The sequence below is a fragment of the Bos mutus genome, chromosome 5 (assembly GCF_027580195.1).
Source record: "Bos mutus isolate GX-2022 chromosome 5, NWIPB_WYAK_1.1, whole genome shotgun sequence".
Lineage (NCBI taxonomy): Eukaryota > Metazoa > Chordata > Mammalia > Artiodactyla > Bovidae > Bos > Bos mutus.
In genome coordinates this window covers 111,461,441-111,487,065 of record NC_091621.1, presented here as the reverse complement: position 1 = coordinate 111,487,065, position 25,625 = coordinate 111,461,441, and the positions used below count along the sequence as shown (strand labels likewise).

The 25,625-nt window shown below is 55.1% G+C and overlaps 1 protein-coding gene across 13 annotated transcripts in view; it reads left to right on the top strand.

Moving 5' to 3' along the window:
* The window catches only part of CACNA1C (calcium voltage-gated channel subunit alpha1 C), a 391,750-nt gene that overhangs the window by 282,205 nt on the left and 83,920 nt on the right, over nt 1–25,625 (top strand). For all 13 annotated transcript variants that reach the window (XM_070371668.1, XM_070371667.1, XM_070371674.1 and 10 more), the window contains exons 9-10: nt 5,625–5,797; nt 20,916–21,006. In XM_070371668.1, coding sequence (XP_070227769.1) covers nt 5,625–5,797; nt 20,916–21,006 — 264 coding nt within the window. The remainder of the gene's footprint in view (nt 1–5,624; nt 5,798–20,915; nt 21,007–25,625) is intronic.

Here is a 25,625-nt window from a genome sequence, read left to right as displayed (position 1 = left end):
GTGGGGGGGGCCCTAGGAGCCCTGGGCAGCCACCCCTGCCCCACAGCCCCACTGGACATCTCCTCGGCTCCCTTTGTTCTTTCCAAGCCCAAGCCAGCCACGCCAAGGCCACCCCTGAAGGCTCCCGTGACTCTCTGCTCCTGCACCACCTGGGGGATGGGCCGCTGCTTCACAGCCTTTCCTCCGTCTCTGGGGATGTGTGTATCGGGGAGAGTCGGCCAAGGAGAAAGACGTCCCCCCTCTCCTGCCACAGTCCAAGGCCGCACAGGAGTGTCAGGGTTGGCCCTGGAAGTGGGGAAGGGACAGGGTCCACCCTGACCTCACCCCTCCCCAGCAGGAGGGCCATCAGAGGCCCCGTCACACTGGCCACACAGTGGAGGGACCAGCACCCTCCGTCAGTGTGACAGCAAAGCACAGGACATTGGGTGCCCCCGTCAGCTGCCTGGAGGGTGGAAGGGCTTCCATTTTGTGTCCAACACAAGAAAATGGCCTGTTTATAGGGGGTCGTCAGGGAGAGTGTTGGAAAAGTCAAACTCGTCACCTCTCAGGGCAGAAATGTGGCTGCTCCAGCGCTGGCCTTCCTGGAGGCAGGAGGTTCTTAATGTCGCTCACCCAGCTGACAAAGCGGGGACCGTGACCCCAGCCCCTCGGTCACCGTGACGGCGGCGCGTGGCCATTTACGTCAGCACCTCAGCGGGCAGCAGGCGCTCAGCAGCGGCGCCGTCCCCGCGGCAGTGCTCTTCCTACAGGGCTCGCTGTTTGCTCGGTGCTGCCGGGCTGGACAACTGAGCGGGGCCATCCCAGGTTAGACATGCTGCCCTCTGCTTCCAGGGACGAGGGAAGGGCCCCTGAGGAGCCATGTGGCTTGGAGGGGTCCCCTCACTGGTCAGTGTCTGCACGAGGCCCTGTCCCATCTCCCCGTCACTGCCCACAGACGAACGTTGAGTGAGCTGGGCCTGTGATGTGCCAACTTCTCAACCTGGGTAAAGGTGGCTCCACGTCCTCCCCCCAGAGATTAGGAGCAGGTCTGAGCAGTGAAGTCCCCCCAGAAATCTGCAGTGGAGGCTGAGGCATTGACCTCAAAGCCCCCTCGAGCAGGGGTCTGCCTGGTCGTGCTCGGCCCCCAGAGGGGCACTCCTCCCCAGAGGTCAAAGCAGAGTCAGATGGCAGCAGTGCCAGGGGCAGGCAGACTGGCCTTAAAGGATGGGTCTCAGCCCAGCTGAGTCTGAGTGAGTGAGTGACTGGGTGGGCAGGCCCATGGGATTCTGGAACCCAGATCCACTCCCCTCCTGGGAGCTCAGCTCTCGATCAGTCTCCCCGGAACCCTCCCCACACCAGCCCCCCAGCACTGCTGCACCTCCCAAGCTTCCTGCGCCCCAGACACCAGCTTTGCCTGAATGCGGAGTGTCTGCAGGAGAGCAGCTCCCCTTCCTGGCTCATCCAGAGGATTGGCTGCCCAAGGAGAAGCCCAGAACCAGGCTGTTATTGACTGAGCATGTGTGGCAGTGACCCCGTCTCAACCAGTCAGGACAGCAATGTGCTAGTTCCCCCACCACTCCCCCCAAATCACAACCATATGCCCACTTACCCCGTGGCCAGCCTCCCGGAGTGCTTGGAAATGTCCAGGAGCTCACCGCAAAGCCCCTTCTTGGGTCGGTGTCCACTGTGAGGAGTTTGTTGGCAGGCTTCAGGCTTGGCGTCCTTGGTAGATCCGCTCACGTGCTGCCCACGCTGCCCTGAGAGCTGATGCAGAGCACATGTCCACTCCGCAGGGAAGAAAAGTGAGCTTTATATGTGAAAACTTCCCCACATCTCACAGGTGGGGCCTGGAGGATCAGGATTTAACCCCCACGTGTGGACCCATGATCTTTGCTCCCATCCCCTACGCTCCACCATTTCCAAGCCCATCAGCCTGGTTAATCCCATGACTCCAAATTATGGCCAAGATGCAGCAGGGAGAGGCCACCTATGGGCAGATGGGGGGCCCAGACCAAGGACCAAGGGTCCTGGAGGAAGCTGGAGAACCCCTGCCCTGAGGCCCTCAGGCAGTCCTGAGCTGGAGGCCGGCAGCTGGTAAATGTAACAGCCCTTGAGGGAGAACACACCCCCCTCAACCCATGCAGCACTGCCATTTAGAAGTGTTTGGAGCTGGTGGCTGGGACCCTGAGTCCATCAGTTAAGGGTATTGTCCTTTCAGAGCCCAGCAGGGTGACTCATCCTGGTATATTCCTCCCTGCAGTCATGAAGGAAGGGCTCAGGGCGCTTGGGGTCTCCTGCTCAGGAAGGCAGGAAAGCAACTCTGGAAAGCCTCCATTTTAAACGTGGAAGTCAGAGATTTTGGTCACTGGAGGGTTGGGCATCCTTTGTCTGGAAACCTATTCCTACTGAGGCCAGATGGATCCATGTAGCTATCCATCTTGTGGATCTTTTCAAAATGCATCCACGTTCGTTACCTGTTGATCCTCATAAGTCTCAAAACCTCCAGAAATCTCGCCTCCTGCCCATTAGAACAGTGACCGCAACCACAAGATTCTGGAAACTGCACTAGAAGTTGCAATTGAGTGAAAGTCACTGGACCGTGGATTCTGGTCACTTTGTGGTTTTAAGTTGTTGCAAACAGAAAAGACGTATGTCTTCAGGTGACAAGGGGCCTGGGGTCTCTTAGAGGGTGGGCGCCCAGCTCTCATTCCCCCAGGAGATAAAGCAGAGGGCCTGAGGGTGCAATGGGCACATTGTGACATGGAAACAGCCCTGACCACCAGCCACAGTTAAGACCCACGTCAAGAAGAAGCAGAAGCGCCGGACAAGCTGCCTCGCAGCTGGAGCGGAGGTGATGCTCACGACTCCCAGCAGGGTTGGTCCAACACTGAATTGGTGAACACCGACCTCTGTTCTTAGGGGGAAATACTGGGTTAGGTTCCTGTGAGCCTCTGGGCACAGCCTTGTCATCAGGACACAAGTTGTTGTTATGTGCGTCTACATGAAGGCACCTTGTTTAAGGCATAGTGTTGGTTCGTTCACACCACCCTCTCAGCCCACAGCTTATAACTCAGGCCTGGATGGAGCTTGTCAGACGCTTGAACATTCCCCGGAGGCACCTCCCAGCCCTCGAGCACATAGGGTCATAGACCGCATAGCAGCTTCGTGCTTAGAGGCCATTTGATCACAAAAATCACAACAAAAAGCATGAAATGCGGGAGACATGGCATCAGATGGGCTGTAAAAAGGCCCTCGTTTGCAGTATGAGCTGCTCTCAGGAGGTGGCAGCCCCTTGTCTGACCTCAGTTGGGACCATGACCCCAGATCCTGCCTTTCCACATATCTGCGGTGACCACAGTCTCACCATAGATGGCATGACTAACAAGACTTAGAGAGGAGACAGGTCTACAGACGCAGAGTCCGTGGGTGATGAGGACCACTACACCGGTCATCACGGGGCCTCGAGCCCGAGCCATGGCACCAACAGACCTTCCACATGTACCACTGGGAGCTGTGCAAATCGCATACCCAGAGTGGGCTCTCCACCACATCTGTGCCGCCAGCCACTGAGGGCACAGGACGCGCCCCTGCCTTCAAACAGACACCCCATGACTGACCCAGGAGTGTGAGACATCAGAAAGGAGACGAAGAGAGACAAGTGCTTCCGTCCTACAGGTCCCCTATGGCGTGTGCCCATCCCTCCATGTGCCCTAAACCCCTTGAGGACCTGGCCATGCTGCTTCTCCTCGCTTACCTCACCCCCAGGAAAACTTATTTCCTCATCTCCTGGGGATGTCTGTGTGGTTCCCAGAGGTCTCGGGTATGGATGGCAAGCTTCCACTCTGCAGAGCAGATGTCACCATACGTGACTGGGTCAGCTCACGGCTCCAGGAGGAGGAAGACCGTAGCTACTCAGTCCCCTACACCCCAAGCCTGCTGCACAAGGAACAAAGCTCCCAAGGTTGGGGGGTGGGGTGGAAGGATGGTCAAGGGGGCCTGGAGTTGCAGTCTTGGGAGGGGGCGCTCTGTGAAGTGACTCCAGGCAATGAGCCCACAAGCCCAAGAGGAGTGGTGGGTGGGAGGGCTGGGGCCTCTCTCCAGGCCCCTCCCCAACAGCAGGAGCTGAGGCCTCCCTCCACGTGGTCAGTGGGCAGCCGGGCCCCTTTTCCCCGGGGAAGGTAGGGGAGGTGCCAGCAGCTGGCAGGAAGCCCAGGAAGAGCAAGTTCAATCAGGCTGGAATTGGATTCAATCAGAGTGAAGGAGAACATCCCGTCCCAATCAGAGCATCATCAAAGCGGCAGTTGGCAAGAACTTGGAGCCCATGTCTCTCAACGGAAATGTCCCCAGGCCGTCCCGGCCCTACCCCTCATGGTAAAGAGTGAAAACTGAGCTTCGGCAGTGAATGCAGACCCTGGACAGTGGGTGTGGGGGCTCCGGAGCTGAGTTATCCTGCCCCCTGGCTCACCTGTGTGCCCTGCCTTCCACGATGCCTGCCTGTGGAGTGTCTGCTGCTGCAGAATCCCTTCAGGTGGACTCTGCAGCCTCCCACCCTGAACTGCGCCTCCGCCACCAAGAGAAGGAGGAGTCGTGTCTCTAGGAAGAAGCTGAAATGCCCAGTGCGTCCACACATACCCCTGGGGTCCAGAGCACCACAGACTGAGGCATGCACTATTTATTTAGAAAAGGCACAGACTTGCTTCGAGAGTGACACCCAGCCTCCTCGACCCCCTTCTTGGCCACCAGCCCCTCCTGGCTCAGAAAGTGAATTCAAAGTCAGAGAGAAAATAAGGACAGAGTCACAGAAAATAGGAAAGAAGTAGACACTCTCCAAAATTCTTTAATAGGCCCTTCTTCCAGCAAATCCCAACCCAATTTTAGCTTCTACTCATTATTGCTTGAGACTGAATGCCCCATTTAACTTTTATATCGTCTTGACTTTATGCATTTTCCCATTCTGATTAGATTTCTTTTTTAACCCAAAGGGCAGCCACAGGACATTTTCTTGTGTTTGGAACCCTATTTTGTCTCCTTCATGTAGGAAAGAACTTTCTCTAGATTAGAAACCCTCCAGGCTTGCTGAACCGGCAGAACATGTCCTAGAAATGAGAAGGGGTGGAGAGGTGAGCTCTCCTGGGCCTGACCTCAGTGACTATACCGGCCCATGTATAACATGGGCTCTTTGAGAGGCAGAGCCCTGATTTGTAACATCTGACGACTTCTGTAGTGTAAACACCCCACCAGGGCCGACCTCAAGCCCCTGAGGAAGCACCTGGGTTGGCAGAGCCAGTGGAGGCGGGGCGGGGCAGGGGGGATGCTTCAGCTAGACCCAGCTCCTTGTCTCCCGGGGCTGTAGTGGGGATCCCTTCTGGCTACTGTTCAGAAGGCCTTTCAGGTCATTGGGGGACGTCTGTCATGAGAGACAGCTTGTAATCACGGCCCAAAAAGAGGGGACATGGGTTTGGTCCACCCGCTGCTCATGTCCCAAGTGAAGATGCCCCGCCCAGCCATTTTATGAGAGCAGGTCAGACCTGGGACGGGGGTCCATGCAAGTGGGGGCCGGCGGTGGGCTTCCCGTGCCATGCAGCTAACCCTTTGTTCCTCTTGCCCCGTCTCTCCCGCCCTGCCCGCTTGGCGTCTCTCACCAGAGAGTTCTCCAAAGAGCGAGAGAAGGCCAAGGCCCGGGGAGACTTCCAGAAGCTGCGAGAGAAGCAGCAGCTGGAGGAGGACCTGAAGGGCTACCTGGACTGGATCACGCAGGCCGAGGACATCGACCCCGAGAATGAGGACGAGGGCCTGGACGAGGAGAAACCCCGAAACAGTGAGCGGCCTCCCGCAAGGGGCTGGGGGCTGGGCTTGGGAGGGGGCGCTCGGGGAGCGGAGGCTGCCCACCCCTGCCTTGTGGGTGCATCCTTCTCGGCTCTCAGAAGTCAGTCCCACGCGTGCAGCAGAGCCTCCCAGTCCTGCTGGAGCCTCTGGTCCGGAGACACTTTGCTCAGTGGGGTTCTTTGTTTTCAATCCAACGTCCTCCTCCCAGCCTGGCTCCCTGGGCGGAGGGGCGGGCATCCTGCTCTGGGCTTATTCAAAAGGGACCGTCTCCACCTCCACCACATGGAAAGTGCGCCCCTGTCCCTTTCCAAGCACCCCTGTGCTCTCAGGGAAAAGAGCCAAAGGTTTCTCTAGAGGAAGTTTGACTCAAAGCTCCAGGGAGGTGCTAAACAGGAAGGTTGAGGAAACCCCGAGGGCTTTGGCAGAACAGCATCAGGTTTTAGAAATGGAGCCCAGTCCCTCTCTCTGGGCTTTCCCATGGCAGCTTGTTGGCCAGGCTTTTGCTGGGATGGTAATGAGAGTGATGGATGGTATTGACTTGCAAGTGTTGAGGAGATAATGAATCGCGGAAATTCAGGCTCGTGGGACACGCCCGGTGCTTCTGAAATGTGGGCCCTGGACCGGCAGCACCAGCATCACTGCGGGGGGCCTTGCTGGAAATGCAGGCTCCTGACGCCTCCTCAGATCTGGTGGCTCCAGGGTGGGGCTCTGCCCTCTGTTCAGCCCCCAGTACCTGGGCTGTGGGGTGAACGTGGCCCTAACTGCCCTGTGTCTCCTCTGACCCTGACCATGCTATCCTCCTGTGGGTGTCCTTCCCTCATGTTTCACACATTTGAATAAGGTCGTTTCTGGCCAAGGAATCCATAAGGTTAAACAGCTTGCTGCGTGGGTCAGGCAGGTAAGGGCAGGGAGCCAAAGGGGCTTGAGGGCCGAGAGGGAGAAGGGAGACCCGCTGGGCTCTGGGGACCAATGGGGAGGCAGGGTGTCCGTCACGGCATCCTTACAGAGGCCAGGAAGGCACAGGACGCGTGGGTGCACGTGTATCCTGACATGGTGTGCGGATACCCTGGCCATGTGCATGGGCGTGCATTGTGCTGGTTGTGATCACTCTTCCCGGCTGGTTTCCAGCTGTTCCTGCTCGTTGGTGCCTGAGCTCTCGGTGGCAATCCGGGAGGAGGCGTGGGTGGAGGGAGAGGGCAGAGGACATGGCTGTGAGCACAGAGCAGCCCGCCTTCCCTCACCTCAGACGCAGGTGGAACACATCCTCCAATGATGCCCTTTCTGGTGACTCTGCTCAAGGGACACACACAGAATTAGAATGTGCCCTACCAGGGGCTGGTAACAACATGATTCAGCAACCCAAGTGGGCTTCACGCTCTGCTAGGAGTTCAGCAGGCTGGAAGACAAGGCCTGGGATGGATTGGAACAGGGAGCAGCGACGCGGCCAAGGGTCTTCCTGGGAAGAGGAAGAGTCTTCCTGGCAGAGTCTTGCTGATGGATCGTGGACAAAGGGGTGGTCCGTGGTGCCGAGCAATGCGTGAATGAGTGAGCTGGCCTGGGAGCTGAGGGCACCCCTGCCGCCAAGCACAGGAGTCAGCTCTGGACCCCAGTCTGCTCCCTGGTCAGGGCAGTGCTCGGTTCTCGACGGATGGCAGGAACGGGTTTCTTGCATGTTCATAGGGACATGAACATGGCCCTCCGTGGCCCACCCAGCACTGTGTGGCTGTCCACAGAGACGCGGTGATCCCCTCTCCTCCAAGGACGGGTATGCTGCCCCCTGACCTGCCCAGATGGGGGAGGCTCTGCTGCTGGAGCAGATTGAGTGCACAAGCCCCCCACCCCCATTGCTGACCGAGCTTTGGGGAGCACACGATGAACCGCCCACCCTTGTGGACAGAGTCTCTCTCAGGACGCTCTTGAGCCCAAATACAGATGAGCTCAGCCTGGAAGCTGCTGCCCTCCCCCAGGCTCTTTCCTCGGGGCCTGGGCCTGCTTCTGTCTTCAGCCTTGTCCCAGGAGGAGGACAGTACAGGGCCTGCCTGCTTCCATTGTGGAGATGGCTGTGGGGCAGTCCAGGGGTTGGGGCGCCAGGGAATGAGCGTCTTAAAAAGCAAGACAAAGGCTGAAATAGGAACATGTGAGGAACTGAACGTGAGATGCTTGGGGATGGAGCCAGAAGGTTCACCCAGAGGTGTGGGCTTCAGGAAAGTCCGATCAAGAGCAGAGTGGACAAGACTGGGTTGTTAAGGAGCTGGCCACCTAATGTATTTGAAGAAAAGGCAGGCCCATGCCCAGAAACTATATTCTGATCTTCAGAACTTCGTAGTTTGCCCTTTGAAGCAAATACAAGGGAAGAGACGCTGCTATATGTTTCCATCAAAGTAGCTGAAATTTGCCTTTGAAATTGCTCCAAGATTACAGTACAGCGTATCTGCCAGTTCTCTTCAGCTCAAAGACTAAGTAGTCTTTTCAGAAAACGGGTAAAAGGTATTGTCACTCTTGACCAATGGCTTTGGCCACTTCTGCCTTCGCCCCAGCCAGGAACCCCAGTGGCACTTAGGAGATGCCAGGTATCCGGCAATGGTGATACAGCCATGACCCCAGCCAGGAGACTGCTCAGAGACACGTCACCTTTGGTAGCTGAGCACACCCACAAGGAGCCCAGGTATAGGTTTGTGGAGGAAAAGCTACAGACACCACCAAAGTCATAGAAAGAGCAGGGTTAGGGAAGGGAACAGAGAGAAAGTGCCTTGTTTGAGGTGTTTCTCTAAGTAATCAGAGTCGATAAGGTGGCCAGTAAATTATATAAAAAATACGTTACAATATTCTGAGTTCATTCATCCTCCCTCCATCCATCTCCTGATTAAATGTCCGTTTTGTGCCACACGCTGGAGAAGGCAATGGCACCCCACTCCAGTACTCTTGCCTGGAAAATCCCATGGGCGGAGGAGCCTGGTGGGCTGCAGTCCATGGGGTCACAAAGAGTCAGACACAACTGAGCGACTTCACTTTCACTTTTCACTTTCATGCATTGGAGAAGGAAATGGCAACCCACTCCAGTGTTCTTGCCTGGAGAATCCCAGGGACGGGGGAGCCTGGTGGGCTGCCGTCTATGGGGTCACACAGATTTGGACGCTACTGAAGCGACTTAGCAGCAGCAGCAGCAGCAGCAGCAGCACCGCATGCTGCTTCAGGCCCTGGGGACACAGCCCTCATGGAACAGAAATCCTTCTCTTCTTTCTTTCTCCTCCTCAAGATCAAAAATGCGTGGATTAATTATTTGTGCATGTGGGAATCTCTCTTTCACACTGTTCAGACCATTTAAATGCAGCCCCAGCCCTCGAAGACAGACATTTGTGCGATGAGCGTGGAAAAGACAGACAGACGGTGGAACCGAACGACCGAGTTTCCACACAGACAAGCAGATTAAATATGTATTCCGTGTATTCAGCTCTGCTCCCAGGAGCCCCTCTGCAGTCCCCGCGCAGCAGCAGAGCTGCGTGGCTTCCACCCGCCCTGCCAAGTCTGGATCGTGTATTGTTGAAACACAGAGATTGGAGGGCTTCCAAGAGCAGAGGCTGCCCTCAGAAGGGCCCAGTGGGGCTCGAAAGCAGGGATCTGAACATCACTGGCCCACACTGTACACGTGTCCAAGGCACGGGCATCATTATTTGAGCTTTTCTTACATTTCGATGGATACAAATGGTGTGTTCCTTGGACGCACTCGTCCTCACGGCTGCCACACACCTGGAATGCCGAGACAGAGTTCTGGTCAGACGGCCAGAGGGACACTAGCGAAGGTTTTTCTCCTTGACTCCCTTCTTACTCTGGCCCCTAAGTGACTGTGTTAGAGGCCGTCCTAAGCCTACACCCTGGGGGCAGAGTAGACGCCTTAGGGCTGTGGGGGAACAGCTCACCCGGCTGGTGAGACAAGGCGTCAGGCACAAACTGAGCCCCGCAGTGAGGACCAGCATCCAATCCCTGGGCCGCGCTGTGAGGCTGTTTCATGGATCCTTCCAGGCTGCTGGGAACGACTGCCCTGGGTGGGTCCTGGGGGCCCATGTCATTCATGTGCAGAACCACACTCGGGAATCTGGTCAGAACAAGGACATGGCAGGGGTTTCTCCAAGGGCAGCCCATGCACCAGGGAGCAGTCTGGCTGCTCTGCTGTCGGGCCCAGTGTGGGAACGGTGGAGGGGCCCCTGGGGGCCCCGTCGGGTGTACTTGGAGAGCACACTGTTTTCAGAGTGTGGCCCCAAGAGGACAGTGTTCCGTGAAGGTCATCAAGGGAGGCGGGGGACAGTAGACTGTCCTGTTTCCAACGATATCCCAGGTGGTAGCAGGACAAGAAAGAAAGCCGCTTACTGAGATTCATAAAAGTATACATCCTTTGTAATTTAGATGTGATTCATGTGAGTTCATCCGACTGACTGAACTCACTCCCAGCAAAGAGGTCTGCAGGGGACTTTCACTGGACAGAGCTTTGATGAGAGGTTTATCCTCTCAAAAGATATACATTTCAGTGTTCATAAGGTTCTTCAGTGTTAGGGGTTTTTAACAAAAAATAAGGATATTAAGATATTTTAAAATATCTAGTCACAGGAGCCATTGATGGTCACTAAATTCATATTCTAAAACTGACTTGCTAAGCATAATGTTGGTTTTGACACACAGACCCGAAGTCGTGCTCAGGGGGCTTCAGAATGTGCCTGGTGCGGGCACACAAACCCCCAGAGGTTAGAGGTCAAGAGAAAAACAAAAACGCAGGCCAGAAACTGGTAAGCAATGATTCCAGCTGCCCCGAAACTTGTCTGTGCCTCTACTCGGGGATGAGATAATAGATCTGCTCTCAACAGCTGGCTGATGAGGTGAAAAGCCCTAATTATATGCTTGACAGGCCAGTTTTAAGGGGGAAAGCCTTTGTTTACCTTCTGAATTCCAAGCTTCAAATCAGCCAGTCAACTCTTACGTCTCATGTCAGTGACTCATGAGATAGGATAATGATATCCAGCATCAGGTCAGTCACTGTGTCAACAAAATTCTCTGAAAATAACAGCATGTACACACACACACACACACATCAGGCACATGGATACGCACACGTCCCCACACCATATACATAGGCAAAAAGAAGCGGAGGACCCTTTCTCAACGGGAACACTCAGAATTACAGTTTTATTGTATTTGCTGATATTCAACACTTGCTCCACCTACGACGAGAAGCTTGGTGGGTCACTCGCTGTGCCCCAGCAGACACAGAAAGATCGGGCTTCCACCTGGGAGCAGGGGCACATCTTCTTGGTGTGGCCAGCAGCGAGGGTCCTGGCCCTCTTGCCCTTGGCTCCCTCCACCGCTCTGCAGTGATTGGGCAGCTGATCTGGTCAGTCACTGACATCAGGCGGGGTATCCGAGGTTTTCACCAAGAGGGCACCAGGCTTCAGTTAGACTTGTAGAGCTTCTTCTTGAGCCTCTTAGGTGGTATAAAATCATTTCCATTCGTTGTAGCTTCCACTAATCCCTTACTGGATGGATTCTACCCATTTATTAAGTTGTCCCTCGATTAGACCAGAAATGTGCACACAGCCAGTTCTCACCTGACTGGAGGCTGGAGCTTACGGTCTGCACAGTTGCGGCGGTGTATCATGTTGTAGACTGAACAGGAGTTGAGAACCACAGGTCACCAGACTCCCAGTCCCTGCCCAGTGGCCGACGGGCAGTTTGCCCCTCTCAGTTTCCTTGTCTATAAAAGGGAGGAGTCAGATCAGACAGCTGCAAAGACCCGTTCCAGGATCGGGTGTGGTTTCTGTGGTCTGAAGCTGACACATGTCAGCTTTAGCCCTGGGAGTTTAGACAAACCTCCAGTCCATCAGACCCCAGAGGACTTCAGTTGATTTCAGACTCCTGGAACTTGCCTGGGTCTCCCGTAGGAGTCCCCTGAACCCTGGAAGCAAGCTGATTCTTCCAAAGACCTTCCTGGTGCCTGGTATCCTCTGTCTCTCCTCACCTAGAGAGCCCAGCTCCACCATCTTCCTTAGGAACCACCCCACTCTGAGCCCTCCTCGGGCGCCCCTCCCGTTCCACCCTTCCCCCTCCTCTCCTTACCCCCACCTTTTTGACCCCAGATGCCTGCTCCATGCCTGCCTGGTGACACCAGGTATACGACCTTTGGTACCTGTTTAATCCATCTTCCCCCCTGCTGGGCTGTGCAACTGGAGTGAGAGGGGAGGTTCACATCCCCAGAATTCTCACAGAGCCTGGCGGATCAACCAACAGTGAATATGGAAAAGGGGTGGGAGGCCTGGAAATCTGTGAAAGTCCACCATTGGGAACAGGTGACCTGGACCTGCCTTGTCACTGTGTCGGGCTAAAATCAGGCAGGACCGGATATCTGGCCCCGCAGAGGCCACGGAATGAATCAGACACACCAATTAATTTGTCATCTTCCGTTTCTTGTCTGTCAATCCTTCTCTCTGACTTCTGCAAGAGGACAGACTACTCCTCGATGTTTTTCTTCAGGTACCAACCACTTCTCCCCTTTCTTCTTCAAATACATTCGGAGAAGTGCCAGAAATATCTTTATTTTATTTCTCTCTCAGTGAGGCCAGCTAGCTGTCTACACAGGCAGTTGAGAAAGGGTTAAGAGAGGACCCAGAGTAAGTTCCCAGCTGTTTCTTTAGGACCAGAAAGCTGAATACATTTAAGGCTTGAAAAGGTCAACTCCCTTCCAAGGGGCAGAGGTTTGATTTCATCCATCGTGTGGTCTTGGGCATAACGCTCATTTCATTCACTGGTAGAGATGGAGATTTATGGACTAAATGTTATCACAAGCAGAGACTTAATGAGATCTCAGCTGCGTCTCCTGGGTGGAGTGGAAAGCAGCCATTTTGGTAATAAATAGAGAACGGCTTCTAATTTGTAAATTCCTCTTTCCGTTGCTAAGTCTAATCAGATCAGTGAAACTGGAGGGAATTGTTGACGACCCAAGATGATTTTCCATGCCTTAATCTGTCCAGGAAGCATTACTTCTAATGGAAGCGGCTTGCTTCTCTGGCAGCGGTAGGGGATGACATTTCTCATTAGACTAACTCAATTGTTGCCTATTAAAAAATATGTTTAGCCCCAAATCTATTTAAAAGCAAACTGGAACCGAGGCCCCGTATCACTCTGCTACTAGTCTCCCTGCTTCATAGAAGCAGAAATTCTTTCGGAATGAGCTGCAGACCTCTCTCTGTAGCAGGGCCATCCCGAAGGGTCTACGGCCTGTGTGATGTCGTCCTGACCCAAGAGAAGTGTCCAGAGTAGGGCTCAGTGGACCACCAGACAGTCAGGTGTGCTCATGGCCTCTCTGGCATGGCAGAGAGCAGGTTGGGAGAATAGAACCCAGTCTCTGGCAGACACTGCAGTTGAAGGTTAAAAAGGAGAATTAAGGGGGCACCAAAGGAGAAGAGCAAAGCTCTTTTCTCGAGTCCTGCTTGAATCTTTTTTTTTTTTTTTCATGCGTGTAATAACAGTTCAAGGTTTTTACAAAGTGTCTTCTCACAAGCTGTTAAGCATTTCCAGGGCAGAGACCCTGTCAGAGTAGGTGACTGTTCTCGCACAGTAGGGACATCATGAATATTCATGAAGGTCTGACCACCTTGACAACCAGGGCCCCAAAGGGAACGTGGTGTCTGAGCCCTCCTAGTGGAGCGGCTGAGAACACGTCCACCATCACCAACCAGCACTCAGACTCCAGGTGACGGTTCAGATCACAGCAGCTGGTCCTGAGGTTCTTCTCTTGGGCCTGCATTTTTGCTTTTTCATCCCCAATAAGTCCATCTGGTGTCTGGGCAATATGCGCACACAGAAAAGTATTACTCTAACCCGTGTTACCGTTAATCCTCACTTAACCCTCCAAGATCCGTATTATGGTCTCTCTTTTTTTTTTTTTAGATTTGATTGATTGATTTTTGGTTGTGCTGGGTCTTCGTTGCTCTGCGGGCTTTTCTCTCGTTGCAGCAAGTAAGGGCTGCTCTTCACTGCAGTGCACCAGCTTCTCACTGCAGAGGCTTCCCTTGTTGCAAAGCATGGGCTCTAGGGCACATGGGCTTCAGCAGTTGTGGCACACGGGCTCAATAGTTGTGCTGCACGGGCTTAGTTGCTCCTTGGTGTGTGGGGTCTTCCCAAACCGGGGCTCAAACCCTTGTCTCCTGCATTGGCAGGCAGATTCTTTACCACCGAGCCACCAGGAAAGTCCTATATTGTCTCAGTTGTTTTTTTTTTTTAGATGAAAAAACTGAGGTTCAGATCATTTTCCCAAGAGGATCATTTCGGGCAGCCCCAGAAATGGATGTCGCAAGTTTAGAGACAGAGACTATGTCCCCTGACCACCTCATCTACACTAAACCATCCGAGGGTCTGCACAGAATGTGGGCTCAGCCCTTCCCTGTCCCTGAACTCGACTTCTGGCCGCCCCCGTGGATGTGGTCCTGATGAGGCCTGACCAATGCAAGAGGGGAGCAAGGCCTCCAGTCTAGAGCGCATTCTGGAACAGGTTCTGGAGCAGTCTTGCTGAGAAAGATGTGGATGATTAAAGCATCAGGAGAACCAGGATGCAGAAGAACCTGACAAGCACCAGCAGGGAGAGCCGCATGATCAATTAAAGTGGAGGACATGGCGGGGGAGGAGGTGGCTGATGGGTGTGCTGACCGCTGCACACAGATTCATTCAGGGAGTTATGGGGCTTGAGGCACCACAGGTTTGGGAGCTAAAGTGACTCACTTCCCATAAACGCCTGCAGTTTGAGGCTGAAATCTGCTGTCCTGCTGAGGGGGAGGCAAGGCTGAAGCCTCATGAAGAAGCCATGCTCTCGTCAGGACAGCCCCATTGTGGATGCCCATGGCCTTCGGGAGTTTGCTGGGCCCCCGTAGAGCCTCCCTGGGGAATCTGACTCAGGCCAAAGTTATCACGAGCAGCAGAAAATAGGGAAGAAGATGGAGACCAAGAAGAAAGAAAGAGAGAAAGCACACCCTGAGCTCTGCAGGCCCCCGTGGACAGCACACACAGGGCACAAGTGTGAGGCCTGGGCCTTCAGGAGGGAGTAGGGCGAGCCTGGGCTTGGCCAGGATGACCGAGGTGGGCTTTTGGCCCCTCTATGATGTGAGTAAAGGGCAGGCAAGAAAAGGAGGCAGTGCTGGCTGGTGGAAAAGGGACCAGACCTCCAGCTCTAATTAGCTGTTTGACCTTGGGCGAGTCACTGGCCCTCTCTGTACCTCACTGATCTCCACGGTCAAAGGAAGGGCTGCTCTGCCCTTCTAGCCCTGCAACACATGTAGGCCTTGGTAGGGAAACCAAGCCCCAGAAGAGGGTTGTAACAGACCTCAGGTCTCAGAGATCCAAAGTGCAAAGTGAGTGAGTCAAAGTTGCTCAGCCATGTCTGACTCTTTGTGACCCCGTGGACTGTATAGTCCATGGAATTCTCCAGGCCAGAATACTGGAGTGGGTAGCCTTTCCCTTCTCCAGGGGATCTTCCCAACCCAGGGATCGAACTCAGGTCTCCCGCATTCCAGGCTGATTCTTTACCAGCTGAGTTACAAGGGAAGCCCCCAAAGTGCAGAACCAGGGTCCAAACTCAAGCCAGTGACTCCAGGACCCAGGCTCCAACCCAGCGGCACCCTGGGCAGGGTTGCACAGTACCTGACTTCTCCCGGGACCTCCCACGCATACTCTCTGCCCACCTTCTCCTTCTCCCAGTGACCCTAGCACATCCACAGGCCTCCTCTTCTCTCCTGATCGGGAAGAACTTGTCTGATGTAGATGAAGGTAGACTTGGCTTGACACAGGCTGGGGTTCAAATCCCGGATCTCATGAGCTGCTGCTCACTTTGGATAAGCCGCTTCATTCTCTCAGCCTCAGTTTCCTGATCTATGAAATGGGAGCATGTAATGGGGCGATATACTCTCTCATCGAGTTGTTCTGAGGCTTGAGTTAGGTCTGGTGAGCCGCCGGCAGGTAGCAAGTGATGGAAGACTGAGCTGTTATCATGACCCTGCTGTAGAGCTGTTATGATCCTTGCCTTACTATCATCTGTCCCAAGAGAATCCAAGGCCCTAAAACGGAAGGATGACATGGTGGACACCATCTGGCTGGGCTGGGGCTGGGCTGAAGAGGGACTCGGGGGACACAGCCATTCTCTGTCCCTCACATGTCACTCCACACGGGTGACCCTCTGCTGAGCCTGGCCTTGGAATCTAGAACATCATCTCCAACCTAAAAGCAGTTTTGTGCCTAAAACAGCCAATTTCCAGAGGAATCCTGCACAGAAGGGTCCCCATCACCACCTCTCTCACCCCCGAGGGTGGCAGTGAGCTGTGTCCCTCGGGGGCCGGGCGGGGGGGTCCAGCCCCTCCTGTTTGCCCAGCATCCCCAGGGCCTGAGGATGCCCAACTCAGCCCCTTCACCCCTCAGGACAGTGGGGCCTGGTGGGAAGAGAAGTGGGTGCCCAAGTGCAGCCCTCTAGCTGCATGGTCCCCCGGGCCCGTCCTAACTGAGGGGGCCACCGCAGTGGCGCCGTGACCGTGGGGAGAGATTTTCTGCTTGGGAACACCGGGTGTTTATGGCCTGCTGGGGGCCCAGCGACCTGGTTTTCTCCTCCGGATGGCGGCTGCAGACCAAGGGCGGGCGTTTTGGCCTCCTCTGGTTTATGGCGGTAATAATAATTATTGCGACAGCATGTCGTGCTTACACTGTGCCTTTTTAATAAGGCCACTTTGTTTGGCTTCTTAATATTTAATCCTGTTTTGTATTTACTTTCTGATGGCTTAGAATCAGCCAGGTCTTAACTGCTTCTGGGGAGGCAGGCCTGTGGGGCCCGGGCACTCAGGACACTGCAGAGGAGGCTCTGGGGGCGGTGTGACCTTCCATCCAGACGGGCCCCACAGCTGGCACCGCTTACCTTCTCTCTCCCCAACTCTTAGCTCTTTTGTCTGCAATCTGCTTTTCCTCTCCTGCCCCGACTCTTTCTTTGCCTTGGAAGAGACTGTCAGCTCAGCCTCTGATCAATTTATTCTTGTAAGAGACGAAGACCATGAGCCGCAGATTATCATGTAACCTAGTTGGAATGGTCCCATGGCCTGGCCAAGGCTAGGGTAGCGCTGCTGATTCCTAGACCCACAGTGCAATGCCAGGGAGGTTCCCAGGAGCCTGAGCTGGGCAGAGACTGGGAGGAGGCTCCTATACCCCACAGCCTCTGACCATGAGTGGCCATAGGCTGGACCTCCCCAGCTGCAGAGAAGAAGTGAGGGATAACTCTCAAGTTACTTTTCCTGCAGGAGAAAAGGAAGCCAAATGAAATGTGACGTGGTTCCCCCCACCCCAAGAGGGTCCTGGGGCAGTAACCCCACCCAGGATGTCTGTCCCGTCCTGCCTGGGGCTCAAGCCATGTCCCCAGTGATGTCCTGGCTCCCTGGTGCCTCCCAGGAGGTCAGCCTGCAGGGTCACTGGAGTGCAGCTGCCCTAGATGCTGCCTGACAGAGCGAGGAAGGCCCTGGACTCAGGCCAGTGTCCCCTGCTCCACGCACTCTCACCTGGACAGCAAATCTCCCCCCATTGGTGGGTTCATACCGCTCACCCGGCCCACGCCCAGAGGCATGTGGGTCAGGTCCTGACAACAAACAGATTCGACAACCGGGCAGTTTAAGGGGGGGCTCACAAAGATGCAGGCACCAGGGGTGACAGCCCCAAACAGGCTCTGCTGGCACTGTCCTTCTGGCTGTCTGCAAAGGTCAGCCTCCCGGGCCCTGGGCAGAGGAGCAGCTGAAGGACAAACCCCAAGACACCAGCCCAGGGGAGCAGCCCTGAAACCCCCAAAGACGCCAAATGCCTGCTGTAATCGCACAACCAGTACCATTAGGACCTGAAAAAAGAGTCCATGCGTACGTGCTGAGTCACTTCAGTCATGTCCAACTCTGTGTGACCCAATGGACTGTAGCCCACCAGACTCCTCGTCCATGGGATTCTCCAGACAAGAATACTGGAGTGGGTTGCCACGCCTTCCTCCAAGGGATCTCCCCAACCCAGGGATCAAACCCCCGTCTCTTACATTTCCTACATTGGAGGCAGGTTCGTTACCACTAACTATCACCTGGGAAGTCCCTTACTCCCTTGCCCTTGTTCAGTTCAGTTCAGTCACTCAGTCATATCTGACTCTTTGTGACCCCGTGGACTGCAGCATGCCAGACTTCCCTGTTCATCACCAACTCCTGGAGCTTGCTCAAACTCATGTCCATCGAGTCGGTGATGCCATCTAACCATCTCATCCTCTGTCATCCCCTTCTCTTCCTGCCTTCAATCTTTCCCAGCATCAGAGTCTTTTCCAATGAGTCAGTTCTTCGCATCAGGTGGCCAAAGCTTCTAGCTTCTAGCTGAAGCTAGAGCTTCAGCTTCAGCATCAGTCCTTCCAATGATCATTCAGAACTGATTTCCTTTAGGACTGACTGGTTTGATCTCCTTGTTATATCCATTCATTTATTTTTTAAATCCCATGTATAAGTGCTAACGTATAGTATTTGTCTTTCTCTGACTTATTTCACCAAGCCTAATGTCCTCCAGGTCCATAAAAGTTGTTTTAAGCTTTGTATTGTGAAAATAAGTCTATTTGGGACGGACTCCTTTACATATGTTGAAAAGAATCCTGATCCAGTTTTCCTCATGATCTAGTCTTCCGGATTCCCACTAACAAGCAGAAATGAGGTGGGCCTGCCTGGGAAGCCCTCTCCTCAAAGTCACCCCCATCTGCTGGTGCATACGACACTTCCTTCTCCCCAGGATCCGTGGTCCTGTGTTGTTAGTTCACGTGATCTGGGGTTTGGGTCCTGTTTTGTTAAGTGTTCTTACATGTTTTGCTTTATTACTTTTTACCGTTTCTTCAGTTTTATTTTTGGAAGTGAGGCCGATGTCCCGCATGGACGCCGAGTCCCATTTCTTTCTTTCCTCACGGCTGACCTGAGCTCTGCCCATGTCTTATTCCTGGTTTTTGACTCTGATGTCTTATCTGTGAAAGGAGGCACCTGGCGTGTCTGCTTGATCAGAAGGAAGGAGAGTTTCTTGGTTGCTTGGTCTAATCACCCCCAGAAACCCATGGTGACGTCCCCCACACCACACGCGAGTAAACACGTGCTGGTGCCCACAGGGCAGGGCAGGAGCCTGCTTCTCCTGGGGGGTGTGTGTGTGTGTGTGCATGTGTGTGCAAAGGGAGGGTGGCCTGTCCCGCCCAAATCCACCACCTCACTGTCCCTTCCAGCCTGTGACATCAGTGAACGTGACAACCGCGGCGGCTGACCCCTGAGAGGGCCTTTCCTTTGAAGATCGCCGGCCAAGGTTAAAGCCACTGTCAGTGCAGCTGTAGACAGTGAGATCCAGCACCACCAGGTGACTGCACCTACACCCTGTGATGCCCAGAGCCTGCCTGGCCGTCGGAATCCCATCTCGTCTGGTGTGTAGCCTGGGGGCCATCAAACTGAGCACAGCACGGGGGCCAAGACCCCTGTGCTCCAGCCCAAGCCCTCAGCCACTGTGTGAGCCAGCACCTGGCCCTCCCCTGGGCCTCACTTCCCTGTCCTGTGACGAGAAGACTGGGTGACTCCCTTGCAATGACGTCTGGACTTGTTTACACCCGAGTTTGTGGAAAAGGACTCAAGGGTGGGTACAGGACGGTCAGGCTTACGGAGTCGCGGGCTTCCCAGTTGTGTCTTCACATTCTGGAAGTGAGTCTCTCTCACCTCCCCTTGACTTCATTCAAAAGGAAAGAAACCAAGGAAAAGCCACATCCAGCAACATCCCCCACCCAACCAGGAGACTTATGCGGATGGCATGCTGCGTTCTGGCGGCAGACCCCTGGGTACTGGTCCCTGTTCCACGTCCCCAGATGCCGCACCCCCACCAGAGCGGGTTCTGTGGCCACTGGGGCTCCTGACCTGCCCTGGATGAGGGTGCCGCGCTGCAAGCAGAGCTGAGCCAGGACCAAGGATGTGGCGGCCATGCTAGATAACAAGGATGGGAAAGATAAGGACATTGTGTGTGGCGTGTTAGAAGGGTCAGAGAAGCTGGAAAAGAAGGAGAAGAATTCTTTGGGGATATACTTTTATTTGGAATAAAAAATAGTAACAGAAGAAAGAGGATGAGATCGTTGGATGGCATCACTGACTCAACAGACATGAGTTTGAGCAAACTCCTAGGGACAGTGAAGGACAGGGAAGCCTGGTATGTTGCAGTCCACGGGGACACAAAGAGCTGGACACGACTGAGCGACTGAACAACAACAATAAAAGAAGTCTCTTCTTCTAAGCCGCTGACCTGGGCTCCAAGCTAAAAGATTCCAGTCGCCCTGGAAATCCAGCGCCACCACCTCAGGGGAGGCTGGAGACAGACTGGGCAGGTCGGCCGGAGACAGACTGGGCAGGTCGGCCATCGTGGAGGCGGAGGGACTGTGTCCCAGGCTGGCCCACTGAGATATTGTGGGGAGGTGGTATCCCTGCGTGTGTCTTCAAGCCACTTCTCACCTTAGTTTGCTGGTTCCAACATGGAGGCTTCTCGTTTCCATGTATGCAGGGCTGACCTGAGTCCTGAATGTGGCACTGGACGCGGCTGCTCCCCTCGAGCTCTGTTTCAGGCTCCGTCCTGGATGGAATCAAGCCAGTGACCAGGACTCAGGCCGAGGGGCAGATCCTCCTCTGATCCATTGAGGAGCCACACCCTTGGCAAAGACACCCTTTCCACCGACAGGCTGGACCCTAAATATGGGGTCGAAGCCCCTTAGAATAGGGGGCTGGAAAGAAATAAGAAAAATAAAATACTGTCGTGAAAGCTCTTTTTATATGGAGGAGTAGATGCAAAAGGGAAAGTAGAAGCAGCTTGTCGAAGGGCATGGAGTTGATGGTAGAGGAGGGACTGAGCGGGGCATCCTCAGGGGTCTCCTCCCACCGTCCCACTTAGGGTGTCCCAGGCGGCAAGGCCACCATGGACAGGCACCAGGTGTGTCAGTCAGGACCGCAGGCCTGCCAGGCACTGCCAGGGCTCCCCTCCCGACCAGGCTGCAGACTAACCCCTTTCTCCTTCCCTCCATGACTCTGCAGTGAGCATGCCCACCAGTGAGACCGAGTCTGTCAACACCGAAAACGTGGCTGGAGGGGACATCGAGGGAGAGAGCTGCGGAGCCAGGCTGGCGTGAGTAGTCTCGGGAGTGGGGCCCGTGGTCCCGGGAGGGAGTGAGCATGGCCCTGGCCAGGGGCTGCTCTGCACTTCCCAGGAGTTTGACTTTGGATTTTGAGCCCCTTTCCATCCCATCAGGGAAACAGAGTGTGTGTCTCTTTGGGAGTGGGGGCGTACATGTGTTGAGGGGGCCTTGAAGTCTGTTTCTTCCCAGCCCCGCACCCCATTTCTCCAGATCAGCTTTGTGAGGGTCCCTGGGTCCTGCTAAGCACCCTTTCATTTCTGGTAAATGTGACCCAGGAGATGGGCAGACTGGCAAGAAATACTCTGGGAGAGGTGGTCTTACTTACAGCTCTGAGTTATCCACCCGGGGAAGGGAGCACGGTTGTCTGTCATGCAGACTCAGCTATGAAAGTTCACCGGTGCCAGCCAGGCAAGTGGCCACGTCCCCGAACACGAGCCCCAGCCCCAGGCTTCCTGAGCAGACTTGGGTCTGGGGCTGGGCCAGGTGTGTGGAGGGACGGCACACACGGATGGTCACCATCACCTCTAAGCTCCGTCCTAAAAATGGACACCAACAGGCCCTAGGAGATGTTCCCCAGCAAGAAATGAAAGGAAAATGGCTTAACTGCTAAAAATAAGCACTCTGCTGGGTTCCATTCTCAGAGTCTCAAAAAGCAGAGTCCACAAACTGTAAGCTGGGTTCCCTTGGGGGTCAGGCTGACCCTGAGGGTGGTGCCTCCTGCGTCTGCCAGGCTGCACTTTTGGAAGTGGGAGCTGCTTGCCCCTGTTCCCAGGGATGTAAGACTCACCCCGGAAACTAAAAGGAACAGCAGACGGAGGGCTTGGAGAAGGACCAGCCCCACATCGGCTGAGTGTCTGAGTCACTCCATTGTGGAAACGGTGTCCTCGTTGACCTGTGACCCTGAAATGCCTTCGTATCTGGGTGACCCCAGCCCTCGCGAGGCGGTCCCCTTGTGGGTGCCTCTCATCTGAGCCGGGCCAGCCTTTGAGCAAGTAGGGAGCAGGAACAGACCGTTTCCAGGGTACACAGGCCTTGCCATCACTCCCCCCGACAGCAGCACCAGGGAATCTGTGCTGCTGAGTCCCAGCGATGTGGGGAAGCAGTTATTGTCAAACTGTTGTTAAAATACGGGGCTAATTACATTCAAAGCAGCAGGGTGAACCCTCCCCTCTTCCCTCCTGTTAGAACCATACAAACAAGCTCTCAGGATTGTGGACATGGGCCTGGCCCGCCATGGTTGAGAAGGTGAATGGCAGGTCTGCAAAGGGACGGAGGGAAGGTGACGAGGACTCTGCCCTCTGGCTCTGGGCCCAGGTGACAGGCCGGGGGAGACCAGAGCGCTGGCGCCCACAAGCCTGTCCCCACAGAGGGGCTAGCATCTTCAGGACGTGACATGCAAGCCTCCAGGACTTGGCAGGAATGAACGGCGGTTCCCATAAACACCCGTGTTTGTGCTCCTACTGTGTACAGATAAAGTGCCTGGCCCCAGCACTAGGATTATAGTGTGTCCTTCATAAACTGCCATCCTTCCCCAGTGGCTTCAGACAGCCATGGGAGAAGACCATCAGCACTCCTGGTGGGGACACGGCGTTAACCCCGGGGGCTGAAGCCAAGTGAGATGAGCAGGGAGAGGCCAGCATTTCTGAAGCTGAGAACAAACAGCCTGAGTAGCAGGATGAGGATTTCTGTGTCATGAGAGGACTGGCTGAAGATGGTTCCAAGGGGATGGGGCAGACAGAAAGCGAGTGCAAGGTGATGTTTTGTGGGGAGGGGGGCAGACAGGTAGGAGAGGGGATGAGAGGAGGGAGCCATCTGTTGAGTCTGAAGACAGAAAAGATATGGACACTGAAGTCACCAGCGGGGCTGCAAGGTGTGGGAGCCGGGGTTCCCCTCTGGGGCACAGGCTAGAGGCCTCGGTTTAGAAATGAAGGATGCACTTATGTGGCACTGACACCAAGGCTGTTCACCGGGGCGGAAGGCCGCGGCTGAGGCGGGGAAGTGTTTAGTTTTTTTAGAAGTAAAAGAGCAAGTAAATGAAACAGATGGAGAGGTGCCAGGAGACCAGACAGCACAGGCCCGGAGGCCACTGGAGGAGGGATGTCCAGCCTGCGTTCTTCGTTTGTACCCCATCTGGGCAGCATGCCCGCTCGGTGCCTGGCCACGGGGACACAGAGCCTGAGACCATGGTGACACCACCCCCCCTGGAACTCACAGCCTGGTGTGGAAGTAACACTGGGTGTCACTGTGATTTGGCATAAGCGTTCGGAAGGCAGCTTCCGTGGGAGAGTGGCCATGAGAGAAGCAGACTGCACTGTGTTAAATTGCAGGCCCCAGCCCAGGTGGTGTGCAAGGTCCCTGCAGTCCCAACGCCCACAGATCTGCAAGAAGGAAGAATCAGAAAGAAGCTTCCAACTCTGACACCAAGAATGATGTGCACCTTGCCACAGGCATGAGCTCAGGGGTGCTGGACAGCACAGGAGGTAAAGGCAGGAGAGGCCCCAAGAGGAGGCCAAGATCTCAGGGCCAAGTGGCAGCCAGATGTGAGCTCAGGGAGAGGTCCCAGGATGAGGCCAAGACCTCGGGGCCAAGTAGAGGCCAGACGTGAACTCAGGGATGTCGGACGGCACAGGAGGTAAAGGCTGGAGAGGCCCCAAGAGAAGGCCAAGACCTCAGGGCTGAGTGGAGGCCACAGGGAGGCTGATGCCAAATGTGTGGGGTCAGCCTCGAGTGGGGTCTATGCAGTGGGACCCTCGGAGAACAGACAGTAGAGTGGCCAGCATGAGGTTGGCTGAGCATGCCCAGAGTCTGTGTCATGCTGAGGGTGACATGGACGTGACACAGGGCCCAGCGGCTGTGGCGTTGGCCTGGGGGGTTGTTGTGCAGTCGCTCAGTTGTGTCTGACTCTTTTCAACCCCATGGACTGCAGCACACCAGGCTTCCCTGTCCATCACCATCTCCCGGAGCTTGCTCTAACTCATCTCCATTGAGTCAGTGATGCCATCCAACCATCTCATCCTCTGTTGTCCCCTTCTCCTCCTGCCTTCAATCTTTCCCAGCATCAGGGCCTTTTCCAATGAGTCATCTCTTCACATCAGGTGGCCAAAGTATTGGAGCTTCAGCTTCAGCGTCAGTCCTTCCAATGAATATTCAGGACTGATTTCCTTTAGCATTGACTGGTTGGATCTCCTTGCTGGCCAAGGGACTCTCATGAGTCTTCTCCTGCACCAGAGCACCTGGGACCTGGGTTAGGGCTAGGTAATGGGAAAGACCCAGCGGGGGTTGGTCAGGCTCCGGGGAAGAGCAGAGGTAAGGGGCCTCTGGCCAGAAATGCAGAGAAGCCAGTCCAGCCCCAGTCTTTGAGGTGAGGCTCTGTGAGGAGGGGTTCTGGGCCCAGCCCCTCTGGCTGAACCAGCCGTGCGTGGAGTCGAGGAGGTCAACTGCGACAAGTGTCACCCAGGAAAGACCTGCAGCCCTTCCGACTGATGATAAGACAAATTGGGAGGATTTGGGCAAGGACAGTTCCAAACACAGCAGCGGGCAGGCGTCCAGGGCTCCAGACTTGAATACGGCGAGAGTCTAACTGTGGAAGGTGCTCCCAAGAAGTTCAAATATTTGACCAAGAACAACAAACACAAACTGAGTAACTGAAGGAAGCAGAGGGAGTTCTGAGCGTGTCTCTTGCTTTCGGCCCCCAAGGAGGTGTGTCCTGGAGGCCTGGACAGAGGAGGCAGCTGGGCTTCAGGCCCACTCAGTGGGCTGCGTGTGGTCTTAGGTGCGAGTCCTCTGTTCTCCACCTGCCGTTCTTCAGGAGTCCACGTAAAACACGGTATGGGAATCAACCTCGCAGAGCAGAGACCAAGGGAGCCTGACGCCATCTGAACAGGTGGTCCCCAGCAGGGTCTGGAGCTCTGGGGCCTCCAGTATCTGCAGACTCGCTGGGATTGAGGGCTTGAAGCCCATGAGAAGGCAGTACCGGCCACACGGCCAGAGAACAGGGTGAGGGGCAGGCACAGTGCCCACAGGTGCCCCACCCGCCTGCCTACCAGCAAGATAACCAGTTGTCCAAATCCAGAGCCAGTGGTCACTGCCCAGGGCTTGAGAACAGCAGAGACCAGATCCCTCTGGCTCCATGAAGCACGCTGACTCTCCTGCATGGGGAGCGTGAGATCTTTGGCTCCCCAAGAGCCGGGCTCTCCTTTGTCTCCATACACCTGCCCTCAAGGACCCCCTTCTTACCTGAGGGGCTCAAGTAATTCAGTGCTTAAAGGGAGCAAGAGCTACGGACCCAGCGAGCCTGTGGAACGATGCTCACAACCCAAGAGCAGCAGTCAGGCTTCAGTGTGGCATCTAGTCAGGTCCTGACATGGGACCCTGGGGGATAGAAAGTCCCATCCATGTCGTCCTCCTCAGTACGCTCCAGAACTCCCAGGAAGGAGCCACAACCAGTGGCCTCACTTACCTGGGGACTCGCCTCCAACAGGAGCCCTGGTCCACTCTTGCCCAAGTCCCAGAGTCACCGCCCTGGAAGACGTGGACACTTTGACCTCAGTTGTCCCCGACAGGGCCCTTTAAGAACTCTCTTTAGCTTATGATCCATCGGCCTGAGAGG